The 20531-nt window shown below is 42.9% G+C and overlaps 1 protein-coding gene across 1 annotated transcript in view; it reads left to right on the forward strand.

Moving 5' to 3' along the window:
* LOC120937037 (CD109 antigen-like) overlaps positions 1 to 20531 on the forward strand; it is a 124684-nt gene that overhangs the window by 22381 nt on the left and 81772 nt on the right. The window contains exons 6-8 of the mRNA XM_040349959.1: positions 1156 to 1198; positions 1904 to 1991; positions 16583 to 16673. Coding sequence (XP_040205893.1) covers positions 1156 to 1198; positions 1904 to 1991; positions 16583 to 16673 — 222 coding nt within the window. The remainder of the gene's footprint in view (positions 1 to 1155; positions 1199 to 1903; positions 1992 to 16582; positions 16674 to 20531) is intronic.

Genomic DNA, 20531 nt, shown 5'->3' on the forward strand with positions numbered 1-20531 from the left:
CCTGCATACTTTTGCTGATAGGTGTCCCTCATTCCCATCTCAGAAAGTTGGGAGGTATGGTAAAATCACTTGGCACTTCATGCTGCAACCCCTCTGTATTTAATATTTTCAGTGTGGATGAACATACGTGCACCTTATTGCTGTGCATACATGGAAGTTTACATTCCTCAGGTGCGTTTTACATGTCAAAACTGTATTTTATGGTATGACAGCCCACTTATAAGCAAGTCAAAGTTCAAACAGCTCTTCCCACGCAGGGGTTCTCACAATCACTGCAAAGACATAACATTTAGCCTCCTGGCTCTCTTGTGGCATCTTTACTGCTCCGAGTACCTCTATAGGGTCTTCCTGACCATCAAACACATCCCAGAGTTATGTACAGATGCTGTACTTTAGCTCTGCGTCTTTCCTTGCAGCTTCCTAGCTTGTCCCTACTAGACTCTGTCTACAGCCTCCTGGCTGCTTCCATCCCACATGTACGTCTTTTCATGCTTGGGCCTTCTCCTGTCTCAACCTGACCTTCATGCAAGGCTACATCTCACCCTCAGACACACTGACCTCCCTCAGGAGGGTGAATCTCTAACCTCTAACTCTATTATGAAGCCAGCCCACGCCTGAGCCATCAGTGTGCTTGCTTCTCCAAAAATCTGGTGTAAACCACCAATTTACCGAGTAGCACGGGGTCACTATGCCACCCTGCTACAAATATATATATATATATATATATATATATATATATATATATATATATATATCTCTATAGATAGAAAGAGATAGATATATATCTATCTCTATCTGTGCCCAGGTTCACACTGGGCTGCGGGAGTGAAGCCGTGCGAGTTCAGCTGAACTTGCACGATTTCACTCCCGCTGGCAGTCCCGATTTCGGCCACGATTATAGAGACATCTGTGCACAAATGTCAAAGTAAATTGCGGGCCGAAATTACAAAAAGTAGTACAAGAACTACTTTTTGAAATCGGTGCAGCGCCGCAGATGGACGGTGCCATTTCCGGCAATTTGCAGCAAATACCACTGTTTTGACATGCAATTTGACATGTCAAAACGCACCAGTGTGAACCAGACCTATATAGCTGTAACGTTATTATATTTATTTTGCTAAATCATAATGTTTTCCAATTTTATTTTAATTTCAGGGTACAACTCAGAATTTTGTTTCCTTTATTGTTGCTGAAAATGGTATGTGTCTATTATATAATTGTGTGCACCTTTCAGATAATGCTGTGTTTGCAACGTAGGCTGACATAAATCGTGAACACTTTATGTTATCCTGGTTATTATGAGATTTTTACATTTTTTGCCATTATATGACATTCACAGCTATACAGGCATACCCTACTTTTAAGTACACAATGGGACCAGAGCATGTATGTAAAACGAAAATGTACTTAAAGTGAAGCAATCCTTTTTTTTTCACTTTTCAATGCATGTACTGCATTGCAATAGTCATTTGCAGGCATAACTGATTACCTAAGCAAGCTAGCCGACCCCTGTCACTTATGGTTTGGGAGCAGTGCCATGTCAAGCTGACCAAGATTTGCCATAGACTCCAATGTTAAAAACTGGGAGCAGTGCTATGTCAAGCTGACCAAGATTTCCCATAGTCGCCAATGTGTCCGTACTCACCAGTGTATGTAAAGTGAGGGTACGTAAAGCGAGGTATGCCTGTAAAATGTTTTACAACAGTTAAGATTATTTAGCAGCAAACATATCAAAGTGAATGAATAAATAAACACATTCATAAATCCAATTACATTTTGAGTGTATTATGGTGAAATACCATGTGCTAATGTTAGTGGTCACATGAGCTAGAGAATTTGCACTAATGTCTGTTTGGCTTATATTTCTGATTTTTTTCCTCTTTTTTTTAATATTTACTTCCAGTTTTTCAAAAGTTTGATGTAAAGCTAGATGCACCATCTTTCTTCATTGCCTCAGACATGAAGAACTTTACTGGAAAAGTGACTGCAAAGTAAGTTATAGCTCCCTCCCACAACATGGAACATAGTAGGCAATGGTCACTGAGCAAGCACCCAACTTCATTCACAAACTTAAAGTTCACCCTTATGAAAAGAGTAGCAATTGCACATATTTTTGTAAGGAAAAATTGTGCATTTAATATTTTAATCACTGGAACCTGCAGAGCATTGTATGAGCAATCAGTGGATCACAGGCTCAATATCGGGCTCCTGCAGAAATATCCTAGCCAGGAGTTGTATCCCATTGAATGCAGCCACTCTTCAGCTAGCAAACTTTCACCCAGCTCCTGTGATTTTTCTTCAACTGGAGGATGTTGGGCAGGGGGTAGTCAACAGGGCCACCCACTGGACAAAATTCATACAGTGTTTTTGCAGCTTAGGACTACCTGATCTTTTGTATTCTATATTGACCTATGCAACGGGGACCTCCTCAAAAGCCACCACAATGTGACAGCATAAAACCTCTTTTTTGGACATTGCTTAGTGGTTGCTATCAAAGCATACCTACAGTGCATTGGTAAACTATTCAAGCCCTCTTCGCTTTTCTGAATTTAATTATGTTACAGCCTGATACTACCGTTGTTTAAATATTTTTTTTTCATTAATCTACACTTAATGCCTCATAATGACAAAATGAAAATTTTACAAAAGTTTTTAAATGTATGAAAAAAGAAAAACTGATATGTTACATAGGCACAAGTATTCAGACCCTTTATTTAAAATTTAGCTCAGGTGCCCCCATTTCTCTTGATCGTTGCTGAGATGTGTCTACACCTTTATTGGAGTCCACCTGTAGTAAACCACATAAATTGATTGGACATGATTTGGAAAAGCAAATACTGGTACCCCTCTATAAAAGGCCTCACAGCTGACAATGCATACTGTATCAGAGCAAAAGCCACTGTAAAGCAAAGGAACTGTCTGCAGAGCTCAGAGACAGGATAATTGCAAGGCACAGATCTGGGGAAGGCTACAAAAAAATTCTGCTGCACTGAAGGTTCCCAAGAGCACAGTAGCCTTCATATTTCACAAATGGAAGAAGTTTGGCATAACCAGGTCTCTTCCAAGAGCTGGTCAACCGGCCAAACTGAGCTATCAGAGGAGTAAGAGAGGTGATCAAGAACCTGATGGTCACTCTGACTGAGCTCCAGAGATTCTGTGTGGAGATGGGACAAAGTTCCAGAAGGACAACAATCTATGCAGCCCTCCCCCGAATTGGCTTAATGGTAGAGTGGCTAGACGGAAGGCTCTCCTCAGTGCAAAACACATGAAAGCACATGAAGGACTCTCAGACTGTGAGGAACAAGATTCTCTCGTCTGATGAAACCAATTATTTGGCCTCAATTTATAAATGTTTTGTCTGAAGGTAACCATCACCTACCCAATACCATCCCAAACGTGAAGTATAGTGGTGGCAGCATAATGCTGTGGGGGTGTTTGGAAGACTGGTCAGGGTTGAGAGAAAGCTGAATGGAGCAATATACAGAGATACCCTCAATAAAAACCTATTCCACTGTGCTTAAGACCTCAGAATGGGCCAAAGGTTCACCTTCAAAACATGACAATGATCCTAAGCGCACAGCTAAGACAACAGGAGTGGCTTAGGAACAACTCTATCAATATGCTAGAGTGGCCCAGCCAGACCCTAATGAACCCTATTGAATATCTCTGGAGAGACCTGGAAATGTCTGTCCACAGATGGTCCCCATCCAACCAGACTGAGCTTGAGAGGATTTGCAAATAAGAATGGCAGAACATTTTTCAATCCAGGTGTGCAAAGCTTGTCGTGCCTTACAAAAAAGACTCGAGATTTTAATTGCTGCCAAAGATGCTTTAACGAAGTACTGACATTATACATTATATGATTTTCTTGTTAAATTTCCTTTAGATTTACCTTTAACGGTGTGGTGCAAGGGCCTGCCTGACTGCATACGAATTGAAATTGTTTAGGTTTGACCTCATATTATATGGTTTTGGTAAATCTAAAGAAAAAATTTACAAAAATTGTATAATGCCCTGTACACACGACCCTTTTTCCAGACGAGAAAACTGCAATTTTTTTTGATTGGTCGGGAAAACCGGTCGTGTGTATGCTCCATAGCAGTTTTCCCGACAAGAAAACTGCCCGCAAAAAAATTCGAACCTGCTCTATTTTTCCCGATGTATTTCCCGTCAGTCTTTTTCTCGTCGCGAAAACCGCTTGTGTGTATGCTTTTCTGAGGGGAAAAAAACGTGCATGCTCAGAATCAAGTATGAGATGGGAGCACTTGTTCTGGTTAAACTAGCATTCGTAATGGAGATATCACATTTGTCACGCTGTAACGGACTGAAAAGCACGAAGACTGAAAAGCGTGAATCGTCTCTCACCAAACTTTTTCTAACACGAGGATCAGCAAAAGCACCATTTGGCACCATTTGAATGGAACATCCCCTTTATAGTGCAGTCGTACGTGTTGGACGTCACCGCGCTTTGGTCGAGCGTTTTTTTGACTGAACGTGTGTATACAGGGCAGGCTTGAGAGGAATCACATCGGGAAAAACGTCAGGTTTTGGCATGTCAAGAAAACCGGTCGTTTGTACAGGGCATAAGGTATGGCCAGCCTAAAGGGTCTGAATACCTAAGTACATGTGATATTTTAAGTTTTTCCTAAATTCACAGAGATTTCTAAAATTCTGTTTTCCCTTAGTCATTATGGGATACTGAGTGTAAATGAATGAGAAAAAAAAATAAATTTGAACGACTGTAGTATCAGGCTGCAACATAAAAAAATGGAAAAAAGTGAAGGAGGTCTGAATATTTTTTTTAATGCACTTTAATTCCTATGAGTGTGCTAGTTGTGGGGGAACTGTCAAAAATATCACTTATACCGGTAACCAGTATATCTAAAGCTGGCAGGGACTGGCTAATTTTTGAAAGACAATCAACATTTTTCGAAACAGAAATGTTGGAAAAATGTTTTCCATAAGCCACTGATCAATGTCTCAATGGGGAAGATTCCTCTATCCACCTTGCTAGTGCGGATGGAGGAATCCATTTATTTATTTTTCAATCCACTTGCTGGCTGATCGAAAAAACAAGCCATCTATGGCCAACCTTTTTGGATAACCGGTTAATCAGTAAGAATATGATGCATCCTTGCATGCTGCTGTAATTTAACTGTAATCATTAAACTGTTACAACTTTGTCAGCAAGCCTATTGCAGTGTTTCTCAACCTTTGTTTGGTCAAGGCATCCTTTAAAATTCTGCACAGTCTTGAGACACCCCATTCTAAATTGTAAAAAACAAAACTAAAAGTTTAACATAACACAGCAACATCCAGACACGTAGGACACACGATTGTACACACGATCAGGCTTTAGCCCGACCAAACTCATATCGAAATTTCAAAAGGAAATCAATTGGAGGAAAAGAGAACATGTTTTCTATGCAAACTCCAATGGAATTCCTCAGAATATCCGATGGAAACATTTCGATGGACTCACACATGGTCGGAATTTCCGATGGAAAAAGTCCATCTGACTTTATTCATTGGAAATTCCGATCGTGTGTACGAGGCATTAGAGGTTATTTATTCTTCCAAAGCAAAATACACCTTTGCATACTTGCACTGACTAGTATCCCAATGTTTCTCTTCTCCCCTGTTGCTCTCCCTCACTCAGTTAACGTGACCCCAGTACTGACGGAAAAGGGCAGGGAAGGGGCAAACGATGATGCTGTGCTGGCACCCGTCGATCTCCTTATCAATCGACGTCATCGGTTGCTAGGACACCGGCGGTTAGAAGGTTGTACTGATGCACAATGAAAACCTGTGGCTTTGTGTAACTTAAAGTGGATGTAAACCCACCACTCACCAAGTATAAACGAATGAAACAATACTAGTGTATATACTGTATACATGTAGGCCTCCTACATGTATCTCTACCTTGCAAATGTCACCCCCTTCAGCAGTAGGAGCCCTGCAAAACTCTGGAATCGGTGGGTGGGTCTCTTTTCCCACACTCGGTGGGCAGAGTCATGATGTCACAAGACTCCCGCCCACCTCTACACTCTCCTATTCCTAAGTTTTGAGTAACATCCACTCAAAACTCAGAAAAGGCACCACATGACTTCAGCATGCCCGATCCTGACAAGGTGTGGAGCAACCAATCCTGGGAGAGCTGGAGAAGGAAGGAGGAGGAATGTGAAGCTGGAATCGTAACACACTTTCTCTGCTCTCATGCCGTTCATGATATAAAGAAATCAGATGTCAGTCACAGCAGTGGGGGATGTGGCGACACAAACTTATTTGTGTGTCGTTTTTTTATTTTACTACAAATAGACTAGAGAATTGCTCAGAGCTGGGTTAACCCTTTGTGGCAAGACTGGGCACAGATTAATTGACATTCTCTACTGTAGCAGGTAGAAGTCTTCTTTAAAAAAAAATATTTTTAGGTTTACATCCACTTTAATGCAGGCTTAATCCACCCACTGGCTTGTATGCATCTGTTGGGCAATTTTTAAGCATTTTGCCAAGGCACCCCTAAGGAAACCTGAAGGCACCCTGGTTGAAAAAGGCTGGTCTATTGTATCAAATCCTACTGTAATAAACTTCCTCTGCCAGATCCAGTAATTTCTTTAAACACCTGAAACCAAAACATTTTTTCAATGTCATTAGAAGCTGTCACGAGGAATGTTTATCATCAGGGAGTGGTTTATGAAAATATACTCATTGCTAAGGATGTTTAAAGTGGAAGTAAACTCTTATTTTTTACTTGTACCTACAGGTAACCCTTTAATATGGCTTACCTGTAGGTACAGTGAATATCTTCTAAACCTGAACGGTTTAGGAGATATTCACACTGCATGCAGCCAGGGATGTCACCGGCCCATGCACTCTGAAGGGATGGTATACCCGTGCTGTCCCTTCAGAGCTCTGTGTCCGTGAATCTGACGTGCATGCACGGAAGTGAAGGAAGACTGATGGAAGTGCCTGTCAGCGGTCATACTAGCTCAATATGAAATACTTACCTTAACCACTTAAGACCCAGACCATTATGCAGGTTAAAGTTAAGGACCTTGCCCCTTTTTGCGATTCGCTTTAACTGACAATTGCGCGATCATGCGACGTGGCACCCAAACAAAATTGGCGTCCTTTTTTCCCCACAAATAGAGCTTTCTTTTGGTGGTATTTGATTACCTCTGCGTTTTAAATTTTTTGCGCTATAAACAAAAGTAAAGCGACAATTTAGAAAAAAATTCAATATTTTTTACTTTTTGCTATAATAAATATCCCCCTCAGTTTAGGCTGATAGGTATTGGAAAGCAGAAACAATCCGCGCTAACCCCTTAGTAAAGTGAAGTAAATGCTTGAAGTATGTGACATAAAACATTAAATGATAAAGTGCTGCACCTCAATACGAATAAGCCTAATATTGGGCTCCAAACAACTTTCATATAACAGGGAAATAAGCAGCTTACCAGATAGATGGACCCACAAGGGGTCAGTCATGCATTCAGTGTAGATATCAATCGCAGGGTCCAGATAGTTGTCCAGATGTTTCCTTCTCCAGGTCACTCAGGATACAAGCTCAAGGATTCCCCACTTTGAGCTCCAGGTGAGGCAGCAAAAACTCCTTGTGCTCAGACGGTATATTGAATTAGTAAATTGATGTACTGACGAAAGGAGGCATAGTATCGAATACTACGCCTCCTTTCCCCGTAGAAGCCCGTTTGGATGAAACGCCGCGTCGGGTGGAGCTTAGCATCGCTGACGTCACCACACTCACCAGCTGTTCTGTCCGTTCCGAAGCTGGAAGGAACTGCACACGCTGCTCTAACTTTGATCTCAAGGACTTATTATATGCGGTGTGGAATGGTTGTGAGCTATGTCAGTACATCAATTTACTGAATAAACACCTTTTTAAGACACCTCTGCACTATGAAGTCCTCCCTCCCTTTTTTAATTCCATATACCGTCTGAGCACAAGGAGTTTTTGCTGCCTTCACCTGGAGCTCAAAGTGGGGAATCCTTGAGCTTGTATCCTGAGTGACCTGGAGAAGGAAACACCTGGACAACTATCTGGATATACGATATACGATACTTGACGTTTAAATATGTCACGTGACAGGAGTGAGCCAATAGGATGTGATGGAGGCGGACCATCTCATTCCATGGCAAATCTAATTTCGTGGCAATGCACCGGTTCGAAACAGTAATGTGCAATAAACGTGTTAATTGAAGACCACGAGGCCGTCTTGCAAATCACTTCAGGGGCAACGTGTCTGGAAGCTGCCCATGATGTAGAGACGCTTCTAATTGAATGAGCAGTCACTGCTAGTGATGGACGAACATCTGACGGGGCGGTTCGCAAATGCAACCGCAAACTTTCTCAAATGTTCGCAAACCGCAAGTTCGCGGCGGGCCCCATTGACTTTAATAGCAGGCGAACATTAAAAACCTGCAGGTCATATTTGCAGCCACAAAATACTTACTAGCTGAGCACAAATAGTCCCACAACATGGACACTGACCTACCAGAAGTATTAAGCGAAAAACTGGATACAGAAGTAAGTGTCGGCCATTACAGGCCCCAAAAATTTGCCAACAGGCTTTCACCTGACAGCAAACAACTTTGTATTCTGTGGCTGGAGGTACATTAAGCTATTCACGGGATACAGAAGTAAGTGTCGGCCAGTACAGGCCCCAAAAATTAGCCCACAGGCGTTCATCTGACAGCAAACAACTTTGTATTCTGTGGCTGGTGGTACATTAGACATTCACCGGATATAGAAGTAAGTGTCGGCCAGTACAGGCCCCAAAAATTAGCCCAGAGGCGTTCACCTGACAGCAAACAACTTTGTATTCTGTGGCTGGTGGTACATTAGACATTCACCGGATACAGAAGTAAGTGTCGGCCAGTACAGGCCCCAAAAATTAGCCCACAGGTGTTCACCTGACAGCAAACAACTTTGTATTCTGTGGCTGGTGGTACATTAGGCATTCACCGGATACAGAATTAAGTGCCACCCATTACAGGCCCCAAAAATTAGCCCACAGGCATTCACCTGACAGCAAACAACTTTGTATTCTGTGGCTGGAGGTACATTAGGCATTCACAGGATAAATAAGTGCAGGCCCCAAAAAGTAGGCATTCAACGGACATAAAAGACCTTTTATGCCGCTGTATTTACCTAAGACAGGGACCATGAATTGTTATGGATGGTGGCGGACATTTGTGGCCTGTCATGAGGAATTTGAATCAAACATGGTCTACTGGTCACATGTGTTGAATTCCTCCGAGATCCATGCCTCATTTATTTTTAGAAATGTGAGGTAGTCAACACTGTCGTGAGCTAGGCGAGTGCGCTTATCGGTCACGACCCCCCCTGCTGCGCTGAACCTTCTTTCGGACAGGACACTGGACGAGGGGCAAGCCAAAAGTTCCATTGCAAATTGTGCAAGCTATGGCCAGAGGTCAAGCCTGCCCACCCAGTAGTCCAGGGGTTTATCACTTCTTGCAGGCGCTGTTGGATTGGTACCTGCAACTGTTTCTCTGCGAGTGGAAATTCCTCTGTCAGCGCACGCAAAAGCAGAATGCAGCATTTCTCGAAGCAAGGCCTGGAAGTGCTGCATTCTGATAGCCCTCTGTGATGGTGGTAACATTTCCGCCATTTTTTGTTTGTACCGGGGGTCTAGGTACGTTGCCACCCAGTACTGGTCCTTGACCCTTATGCTTTTTATACAGGGATCCCTCTTAAAACACTGGAGCATGAAGGCCCCCATTTGCACTAAACTGGAATCGGTGTAGTGGCCTGGCTCCTGCTCATCATCCAGGATAATGTTGTCCTCGTTCTCCTCCCCCCATCCACGGACAACACCAGGGATCCCAGAAAGGTTTACAGCATGCTCTTCTTGCTCCTCCTCCTCCGCCCCGACACCATCCTCCTCTGACTCCTCTTCAGACTCCCGTTGTTGACTTGTCTCAGGTGGAGTAGCCCCCCCTGGGAATTCTTCCAGCATTGCGACTTCCTCATCTTACTGCTCCTGCTCCTCGACGGCTTGATCAATGACACAACGCAATACACGCTCCAGAAAGAAGGCGTAAGGTACGATGTCACTGATGGCGCCCTGGCTGCAAATGACTAGTTTGGTGATCTCATCAAATGGCCGCAGAATTCTGCATTAGTCGCGCATGAGCAGCCACTGGCATGGCGAAACAAAAACAAGCTCCCAGGACTTCTCCTGCCGCAGAGTTCGTACAGGTAGTCGTTAACTGCATGTTTCTGCTGGAGCAGCCTATCAAGCATATACAATGTTGAGTTCCATCGCGTCGGGCAGGTTGTGTCGCCGATGAATGTCAGCAAGACGAGCCATGGCCGTGTAAGATCTTCTGAAATGGGCCGAGATTTTCCTGGCCTGCCGCAAGACGTCCTGGAGCCCAGGGTATTTGGCAACGAATCGCTGCACGACCAAGTTCAAGACGTGTGCCATGCATGGCACGGGTGTAATTTTTCCCTGTTTCAGCGCGCTCAGCAGATTAGCACCGTTGTCGCACACCACTTTACCAACTGTCAAATTGAGCGGTGTTAGCCACTGATCTGCCTGTGAACGCAAAGCTGAAAGGAGTGCAGGACCAGTGTGGCTCTTGTCTTCCAGGCACAACAGATGCACCACAGCATTGCAATGTCTCATCTGGCATGTCGAATAGGTTCTGGGGATGTTGGGCGGCGCAGCGGAAGAGACAGTAGCATCGGAAAAGAAGGAGTCAGCCAAGGAGGAGAGGGAGGATGGAGTAGGAGGAGGAGGAGAAGAGGCAGGCTGTATGCAATCCGTGGCGGTAAAAGCAAATCTACATGGGTGCCACGGGTTACATGCTTGACGGCCGTCAGAAGGTTCACCCAGTGGACAGTAAAAGTTATATACCTTCCCTGCCCGTGTTTGCTAGACCACGTGCCTGTGGTCAGATGTATCTGGGAATGGACACTCTGTGCCAGAGATACATTCACTTGCCGCTGAACATGGCCATATAGCTCTGGGATGCCCTTCTGTGAGAAATATTTCCTTCCTGGGACCTTCCATTGTGGTGTTTCAATGGCCACAAATTTTCGAAAGGCCTCCGAGTCCACCAGTTTATATGTCAGTAGTTGGTGGGCTATCAGTTCCGATAAGCCAGCGGTCAACCATTGGGCAAGAGAGTTATCCAGCATAATTTTTTTTTTTTACGATCGAACATTTGGGCCATGGAAGCCTGCCTTTTTGCAGAAAAACATGAGGATGGCATGATGAAAGGTGGAGTGGATGACAATTGTGAGTATAGAGGCGAAGGAGAAGAGGCTGGACGGTGAGAGCCTGGAGTGTGGCTTTGTGGGTTCTGATGGAGTTGCTCCCACTGGGCTCGGTGATGGGAGGCCAGGTGCCTTCTTAAGGCGGTCGTCCCTAGGTGAGTGTTGGGCTTACCGCGACTTATGCATTGACTGCAAAGGCTGCAGATGGCAACACTATTGTCAGCAGCGGACACGTTAAAAAAAGCCCACATTGCAGAGCCATGGGCCGGCGTCCTGGGAGCGCTAGATGTGACCATACATGGTTGATGGCTCGCTCCTGATTCATTAGCAGTCTGGTTTGTCCCTCCTGTGCAATGTAAGTTCGGCCTGCTTCTCCTCCCTATCTGCTGGTCCATCTCTCCATCTGAACTCCCCTCCTCTTCCTCTTTTGTGGGCACCCACGTGACATCTGTAGACACGTCATCATCGACGTCACCTTCCCCACCACTAACATAAGAGATCTCGGAGTAGGCAGCAACAGCGGGGACCAACCTCCTTGGGCTGATCTGGATACTGTCGTCAGTCTGCTGAGTGGCGGCTGTTGCTACCTCCTCTTCCTGATCCAATGCCAAGAATGGCTGCGCATCGGAAATGTCTTCTGATGGATCGGAAAATAATTCCCGTGACTCAAGCGGAGGGTATATGGTGGTGGTGAGCCACTCAACCAAGTCTGGTGCGTCCTTTGACGTAATCGAACGCACCTTGTGCCACTTCCCATTTTGGCTCCGGCCTGGTGCTCCTGCCCTACCCCTACCACCCCTGCTGAAGGGCCTGCCTCTTCCTCTGCCTGTCATTTTTTAAATGACTCTGACAAAAGTCTCTAGAGAAGCGCAGTATATGTGGAAGAAGGTATATAACACCCCGCTTCAATCTGTCATTTTGGGGGGGTCACTGGTTTATCGCACCAGTTATAAAACTTTTTTTCAGTAACTTTTGTCTCTGTTTGTAGCTGAGGTAAAGCAGCAAAACTGAAAAAAAAAATTCTGCAGTACCCAAATACACTATTATGAAAGTATATTTTTATATAACACCCCGCTTCAATCTGTCGTTTTTGGGGGGGGGGGGGCACTGGTTTATCGCACCAGTTATAAAACTTTGTTCAGTAAATTTTGTCACTGTGTGTAGCAGAGGTAACGCAGCAAAACAGAAAATAAAATTCTGCAGTACCCAAATACACCACCAGTCACAATGCTGCACAATATAAATACACTATAATATGCTTTCTATATTAGAAAGTATATTATAAGTGTATTAAACCCCTATATACTGTACACCAAACAATAGTACACCTATACCAATCCTTAAAAGGACTTTTGTGGACCTGTTGGCTAACGATTTGTGTCACTACAGTCTGTCCCTTCTCCACACAGCAACCTCTCCCTACACTGACAAAAGGCAGAATGTATCACACCAGTTATAAAACTTTTTTCCAGTATCGTTTGTCACTGTGTGTAGCAAGAGGTAAAGCAGCAAAACAGACAAAAAAATTCTGCAGTGCGCAAATACACCAGTCACAATGCTGCACAGTGCACAATACAAATCCACTATAATATGCTTTCTATGTTAGAAAGTATATTATAAGTGTATTACACCTCTGTATACTGCACACCAAACAATAGTACACCTATACCAGTCCTTAAAAGGACTTTTGTGGACCTTTTAGCTAGCGATTTGTTTCAATACAGCCTGTCCCTGCTCCACACAGCAACCTCTCCCTACACTGACAAAAAGCAGAATGTAAAATGGCCACCAGATCAGGTCCATGTGCTGAAATGTCTCAATTGGCTGTCATGTACCACCTGATGGATGTGTCATGTGTCAAAGTTCTTCTCAATGTAAAATTGCGGATGGGTGCGAATATCGCCAGATGTCCGTCTGTTCAGCGAACCGCGAGCGAGCAAAGTTCGCCACAAACCGATCGCCGGACGAACCGCCAGGCCCTCTCTAGTCACTGCCTCCGGGGGGCGCCAAGCCCTTAGCTTTAGAGGCTCTCTCTCCACTGTCTCACAGGACAGAAAGGCAGCAGTGGAAGCCAATCAAATCCTGTAAACAGAAAGCAGGGGTAAAGCCAAGCTATGCTGTGTGTGTCAATGGACGCACACAGTAGGGCTTGGGAGGGACTGAATAGTGATCAATTAAGAAATATTGATCTTAATTGATCATACATTGTCAGTTTTTTCTTTAGTGATAGACTCCAATTCCTTATTCACTTCATCACCTCAATCACTTGCACATGTTTATCTTTTAATTTTCACTGCCAGTAAAGCATAAGTTCTTCCGTCCTGCCTCTGCCCTTTACTTCTATGACTAGGCCCGATGCGTGGGGCAAACGCATCAGGGGACGTTGCTTGTGGAGTGGTGTAAGGCTGAGGCCATCCCACACATGTTAACAACACATACTGGACTGGGAGAGCGGCAGTTTCACTAAGTAGATCACCCAGAGGGGAATAAAGTTACTTTTTAAAGGAGAAGTGCAGCATAAGCTTGTTTGGCTGGGCTTTTCCTATTGGTCACAGGAGTGCAATTAGTTTTGCTCTCATGTGACCCGTTTTCAGCAGAGTGCGGACTGAAGTCCACTCTCTGCTGACGTCACAGGAATCCGTCCAGGCACTGCGTCATCACGACAATCATAGATGTGCGCAGCCTATTGCATTAGGGTGTGCACACCAAAGCTCAAACACACATGCGTGTGTAATATACCATATATGGCAGTGGGCAAGTCAGTAGGGCTTTGTCAGCAGGGCAGAGATCGGTGTCAGTAGTTTATCTTTATTTGTATTATTATTATTATTATTTTTTTACAATTCTATTTTTATTATTTAAATTTTTTTTTATATTATTATTATTATTTTTTTTTTTAGGAGCCCTGTTTGGGGGCTTTGTTGAAATATCAGTGGTCTAAACAGACCCCTGATGTCTAACTTTTGAGGCAGAGAAAGGGACTGAGGACAGAGATTCCCCAGTTCCTTTCTCTGCAGCCAGACAGCAGGGGGAATCTGCATAGTACAGGGTGATTAGGGTGTGCCCAGGCACACCTTACACCCTATGTGCGCACGCCTATGACGACAATGGAAGTCTGGATCTGCCAGGTCCCTGGACTGACACCCGTCTCAGTCTCTCAGCGAGCCACTGAGACGGCTGCTCCCCACCCCTCCACTGCTTAGCGCTCCAGTGAGCAAGGAGGAGCAGAGCAGAGAGATGCTGATTGACAGTCAGCAGCTCTCTGTTTGGGGAGCTGTGAGAACCGAGCCATCGGAGATGTTCGACCAGTTTGGCTCTCAGTGTAGAGGCGCCGGGGGACAGATGCAGCATCCGACCAATGCTGCATCCACCTAGGTAAGTATGATGGGGAAAAAACTTTAAACCCATACAGTAAAACCTTGGTTTGTGAGCATAATTAATTCCAGAAACATGCTTGTAATCCAAAGCACTTGTATATCAAAGCATTTTTTTTACAGGGTATAAAAGAGAAGAGAGGCACTTCTAAGTGTAGCAATAAGTTGCTAAATGTTGTACCTTCATTAAATGTCACCATATTGCTATACTCAGAGGCTCCTCTCTTCTTTTTTATACTCAGTTGTGACGCTATATCAAAACATCGCTTGTATATCATGGCAAAATGTATTAAAACGTTTTGCTTGTCTTGCAAAATGCTCTCAAACCAAGTTACTCTCAAACCAAGGTTTTACTGTACTTCTCTTTTAAAGTACAGGTTAACATTGGTAACAAAAAAACCCCCCTCCCCTCATAGAATGCCCCCACAAAGATCCCAGTTGCAAATGTGACCCACTCCCTGCTGCTTGGCTTTCTGTCGCTCCAGGCAGTGTCTACATTTATCTACTAGGGACCTGTACTGCAGCTTCTAGGTGCAATTACAGGTGCTGTAGATATAATTTGGGTCTTTTAGGGATGGCCATACACGGATCAAAATTTGGCCAGTTCAGATCAATTTATGGGCAGGCTGGTTGTACAGTAGTCGATCTACAGATCGACTTGTATTCAACCAGCCTGTTGGGTTTTTCTCAAATGAACAGTGCCACCGGCTATAGCCATCAGCAGTGATCAGTGTATTCTGATGGCAGGAAAATCTCACTGTGGTCAGAGAACAATAGCACAGCGGGAGTGAATACCCCATTCTCATTGAGTGTGTGGATGGGGAAAATCGATAATTTTGTTGTGCTCAACCTAATGGTTGAGTGAAAAAAAATAAAAAACGATTACTTTATGGCCAGCTTAAGGGGCTCTGTTGAATGCCTGTCAAATATGACTGCAGTTGATGTTTTAAAATTTAGATTAACCACTTCAGCCCCGGACCATTTTGCTGGTCAATGACCAGGCCACTTTTTGTGATTTGGCACTGCGGACAATTGTGCGGTCATGCGACGTGGCTCCCAAACAAAATTGGCGTCCTTTTTTTCCCACAAATAGAGCTTTCTTTTGGTGGTATTTGATAGAGCGACAATTTTGAAAAAAAATTATATTTTTTACTTTTTGTTATAATAAATATCCCCCAAAAATATATAAAAAAACAATTTTTTTCCTCAGTTTAGGTCGATACGTATTCTTCTACATATTTTTCGTTAAAAAAATCGCAATAATCGTTTATTGATTGGTTTGCGCAAAAGTTAAAGCATCTACAAAATAGGGGGTAGTTTTATTGCATTTTTATTAATATATATTTTTTTTACTAGTAATGGCGGCGATCTGAGATTTTTATCGGTACTGCGACCTTATGGCGGACACTTCGGACACTTTTGACACATTTTTGGGACCATTGGCATTTTTATAGTGAGCAGTGCTATAAAAATGAATTTAATACTGTAAAAATGTCACTGGCAGGGAAGGGGTTAACACTAGGGGGCGAGGAAGGGGTTAATTATGTTCCCTAGGTGTGTTCTAACTAAAGGGGGGGTGGGACTGACTAGGGGAAATGACAGATCGCTGTTCATACAATGTATGAATATGCGATGAGTCATTTCTCCCCCTGACAGGACCGGGAGCTGTGTGTTTACACACACAACTCCCGGTTCACGCTCTGTAACGAGCGATCGCGGGTGCCTGGCGATGATTGTGGCTGCAATGCGAAATGACGTTATATTACGTGATTCCGCACAGCCGAGCCGACCTGCTGCCGTAAAACTGCGGCGGCTGGTCGGCTAGTGGTTAAGGTAAAAAACTGGTAATATGGAAATTTTTGGTAATATATTTTTAATACACGTGATTAAAGCTATAGTAAGTTCAAAAATAACAATCTGCTTTTTTAAACTCTTTGTTTTATAGTTATCGCTATGGTAAACCTGTAAAAGGTAATGTAACAATAACAATAACGACACAAGCTGAAGTAAAAGCGCAAATAAGCAAGGAATATCAGGTAAAAAAAATTTTTTATGTATTGTTCAAAGTATTATTTGACCATTTACCATTAATAATTGTAAAGTAATTGGTTTGAATATAGTTACAGTTGTGCTCAAAAGTTTGCATACCCTGGCAAACATTTAGAAATTTTGGCATTGATATTGAAAATATGATTGATCATGCCAAAATAGTCTCTTTTATTTAAAGTGTCACTAAACCCACATCATAAAAACCAATCAATCAATAACTGCTCCCATCCCTGTGGAAGTCAATAGAGCCATAAACCCAGGAATACATTAAATCAAAATTCACTTTAATGTAAAGTTAAAAGTGCTGTTATCCACATAAAGAAATAAAAGGGACAATGTAAATTAAACAGTGTGGGCCAGATTCATCAAGACTTACGATGGGCGTATCAGTAGATACGCCGTCGTAAGTCCGAATCCGCGCCGTCGCAACTTTAAGCGTATGCTCAAACTGAGATACGCTTAAATGTTGCTAAGATACGGCCGGCGTAAGTCTCCTACGCCGTCGTATCTTAACTGCCTATTTACGCTGGCCGCTAGGGGCGTGTACGCTGATTTACGCCTAGAATATGTAAATCAGCAAGATACGCCTATTCACGAAAGTACGCTTGCCCGTCGCAGTAAAGATATGCCGTTTACGTAAGGCGTTTTCAGGCGTAAAGATAAACCACCAAAAACATGGCACAGCCAATGTTAAGTATGGACGTGGGAACCGCGTCAAATTTTTCACGTTTTGCGTCGTTTGCGTAAGTCATCCGTGAATGGGGCTGGGCGTAGGTTAAGTTCACGTCGAAAGCATTGACTATTTGCGACGTGATTTGGAGCATGCGCACTGGGATACGTTCACGGACGGCGCATGCGCCGTTTGTTAGAAACGTCATTTAATTTACATAAAACACGCCCACAGCTTCATCATTTGAATTAGGCGGGCTTACGCTGGCCCTAATACGCTACACCGCCGTAACTTCGGCCGCAAAATCTTTCTGAATACCATACTCGCCTCTTTAAGTTACGGCGGCGTAGCGTATAGGAGATACGCTACGCCCGCATAAAGGTATTTGAATCTAGCCCTGTATGTTTAGTATCACTTTAAGGATAGGGATCATATAAAGCCAATTATTATCAAATAGTTGTTTGGCTACTTTTTAAATCATAGGTTACAGACACAGAAGGTGGCACGCACAGGTTAAAATGTCAATTAAAGGCTAATTTCCCACATCTGTGGTTATTTAAATTGCAATTAGTGTCTATGTAAAAATAGTTAATGAGTATGCTAGCTCTAACATGGATGCACTGCGCATACTAGATGCTGAGCCATGAGGAGCAGAAAAGAACTGTCAAAAGAGCTGCATTTAACAAGATAAAGGAATTTTATAAAGATGGAAAAGGATATGAAAAAAGTCCTGAATATGCCCGTCTGTGTACTGTTCAATCACTTATTAGGAACTAGACAATTTGGGGATCTCTTAACCTCCCTGGCGGTATGATTCTGTCAGAAAAAACATGCTGAAAGCGGTACCATTATTTGCAAGGAAATTTGGCGTTTTATATTGTAGGTCTGTAATTTTTAGAAATAACTCACTTAAATCTGACCAAACAAGATTCTAATAGGCATCCCGGGTATGACATTTTTTTAAAAACAAAATTATAAATTATAATATAATAAATAATTATAAATAATTATAACAAATAATAATATAATTATAATAAAAATTATTCAATAATGTAATCAAATCAAAATCACTGAAATTTGCTCAGTTGCAGAATTGTTGCTGTCATTATTTTTTTTTTTTTATGACGAATTTCCCCACAAATCGCTATCGCACAATTCTGCAAGTGATTATAATTTATTATCGCTGTTTTTTAGCTGATCTAAAACTATTTTTGACATAAAGGGACACTTTTGGTTGCTATGGACAATCTACAGTTTGCAGGGAGAAAGAAACGTTTTTATTATATAAAATGACATGCATGACACAGGACAGACCACTAGGGACAAGGGGGTGTTTTTTTTTACATACAGTACTGTAATCTATAAGATTACAGTATACTGTATGTAATGTGTTTGTTTACTTTTTTTAATTTGGCGCCGTTCTCCGTCCCTGTGCATCGTAACGTCGCAGGGAACGGAGATCGGCGTCACACGGAGGCACTGTGTGAATCGAGCGAGGTCCCGCTCGCTCACACAGCGGGGTGGCATCGCTGGATCCAGGGACAAGGTAAGTAACTTTGCCTGTGGATCTAGCGAGGCAAGCCCGAGTCTGACTCGGGGTTACCGCTCGCAGCAGGAAAATCTAACCCCGAGTCAGACTCGGGAACACCGCCAGGCAGGTTAATCCCAAGCCAAGGTCAGGTAGACCAAAAATGATTTCAGCCACAACTGCCAGAAGAATTTTTTGGGATATAAAGAAAAAACACAGGTAACCTCAGCAGAAATACAGGATGCTCTGGAAAAAGAAGGTGTGGTTGTTTCAAGAAGCCCAATAGGACGACACTTGAACAAAAATGAGCTGCATTGTTGAGTTGCCGGAAAGAAACCTTTTATAGTCACAACCATAAGCACTATGTTTGGAGAGGAATTAACAAGGCCTATAGCGACAAGAATAACATCCCCACTGTGAAGCATGGTGGTGGCTCACCGATGTTTTGTCTGTGAGCTCTAAAGGTTTAGAAATTTCATGAAAATTGGCAAGATGAATGCAGCATGTTATCAGAAAATACTGGAAGACTATTTGCATTCTGCACAAAAGCTGTGCATGGGATGCTCTTGGAATTTTCAGCACGACAATGACCCTAAGCACAAGGCCAAGTTAATCCTACAGTGGTTACAGCAGAAATAGGTGAAGGTTCTGGAGTGGCCATCACAGTCTCCTGACTGTTCATTCCTATCATTGAGCCATTCTGGGGTATATCAAATGTGCGGGTCATGCAAGACGACCAAAGACTTTGCATGACCTGGAGGCATTTTGCCAAGATGAATGGGCAGCTATACCACCTACAGGAATTTGGAACCTCATAGACAACTATTACAAAAAACAACACGTCATTAATGCTAAAGGGGGCAATACACAGTATTAAAAACTAAGGGTATGCAGACTTTTGAACAGGGGTCATTTCATTTGTTTACTTATTGCCGCATTTTGATTCATGAGTGTGCCATTCTGTTATAACCTAGAATTGAATATGAATCCCATAGAAAAATTAAGAAACGTGTTTTGCCTGTTCACTCATGTATTCTTTAAAAATGGTACATACTGTATATTACCAATTCTCAAAGGCTATGCAGACTTTAGAGCACAACTGTAACAAATAGACATGTGCATTCGTTTTCGTCCGAATGCATTATCGTCTGAATTTCAGGTATTTTCGTTATTGTTTTAACAAACGAAAACAAACGCACAGATTCCGAAATCCAAAAGATCCGACATAAAAAATGCTTTATTTTCGTTTTCGTTGCTACAACAGTTCGATATAGATAGGAGATTTGAAATGACGCTGACAATACCGATCTGGGTCTAACGAACTTGTGGTCGAATGTGCCTAACCTTAACTTTAATATTGCAAGATTATTCTACATAGAGAGGAAAGATTCGACATAGAGAGAAAAAATTCGACATTATAGAGACAGTGTTGGGGTAGACCATTCGATATGAATGACGAAGATTCGACAAGCAGCTAAACTGTACGATGCCGCAATCGTACATTTCCGGTCAAATGCTCGGCCCATAGGCTATAGAAGAATTCGAATGTTGGTTGACTAGTAATAATAATTTATAAATATAATTATTACTAGTGTCATACAACATTAGAATTCTTCTATAGCTTTTAGGCGGAACATTCGACCGGAA

Source organism: Rana temporaria, chromosome 4 (genome assembly GCF_905171775.1).
Source record: "Rana temporaria chromosome 4, aRanTem1.1, whole genome shotgun sequence".
NCBI classification, from domain to species: Eukaryota; Metazoa; Chordata; class Amphibia; order Anura; family Ranidae; genus Rana; species Rana temporaria.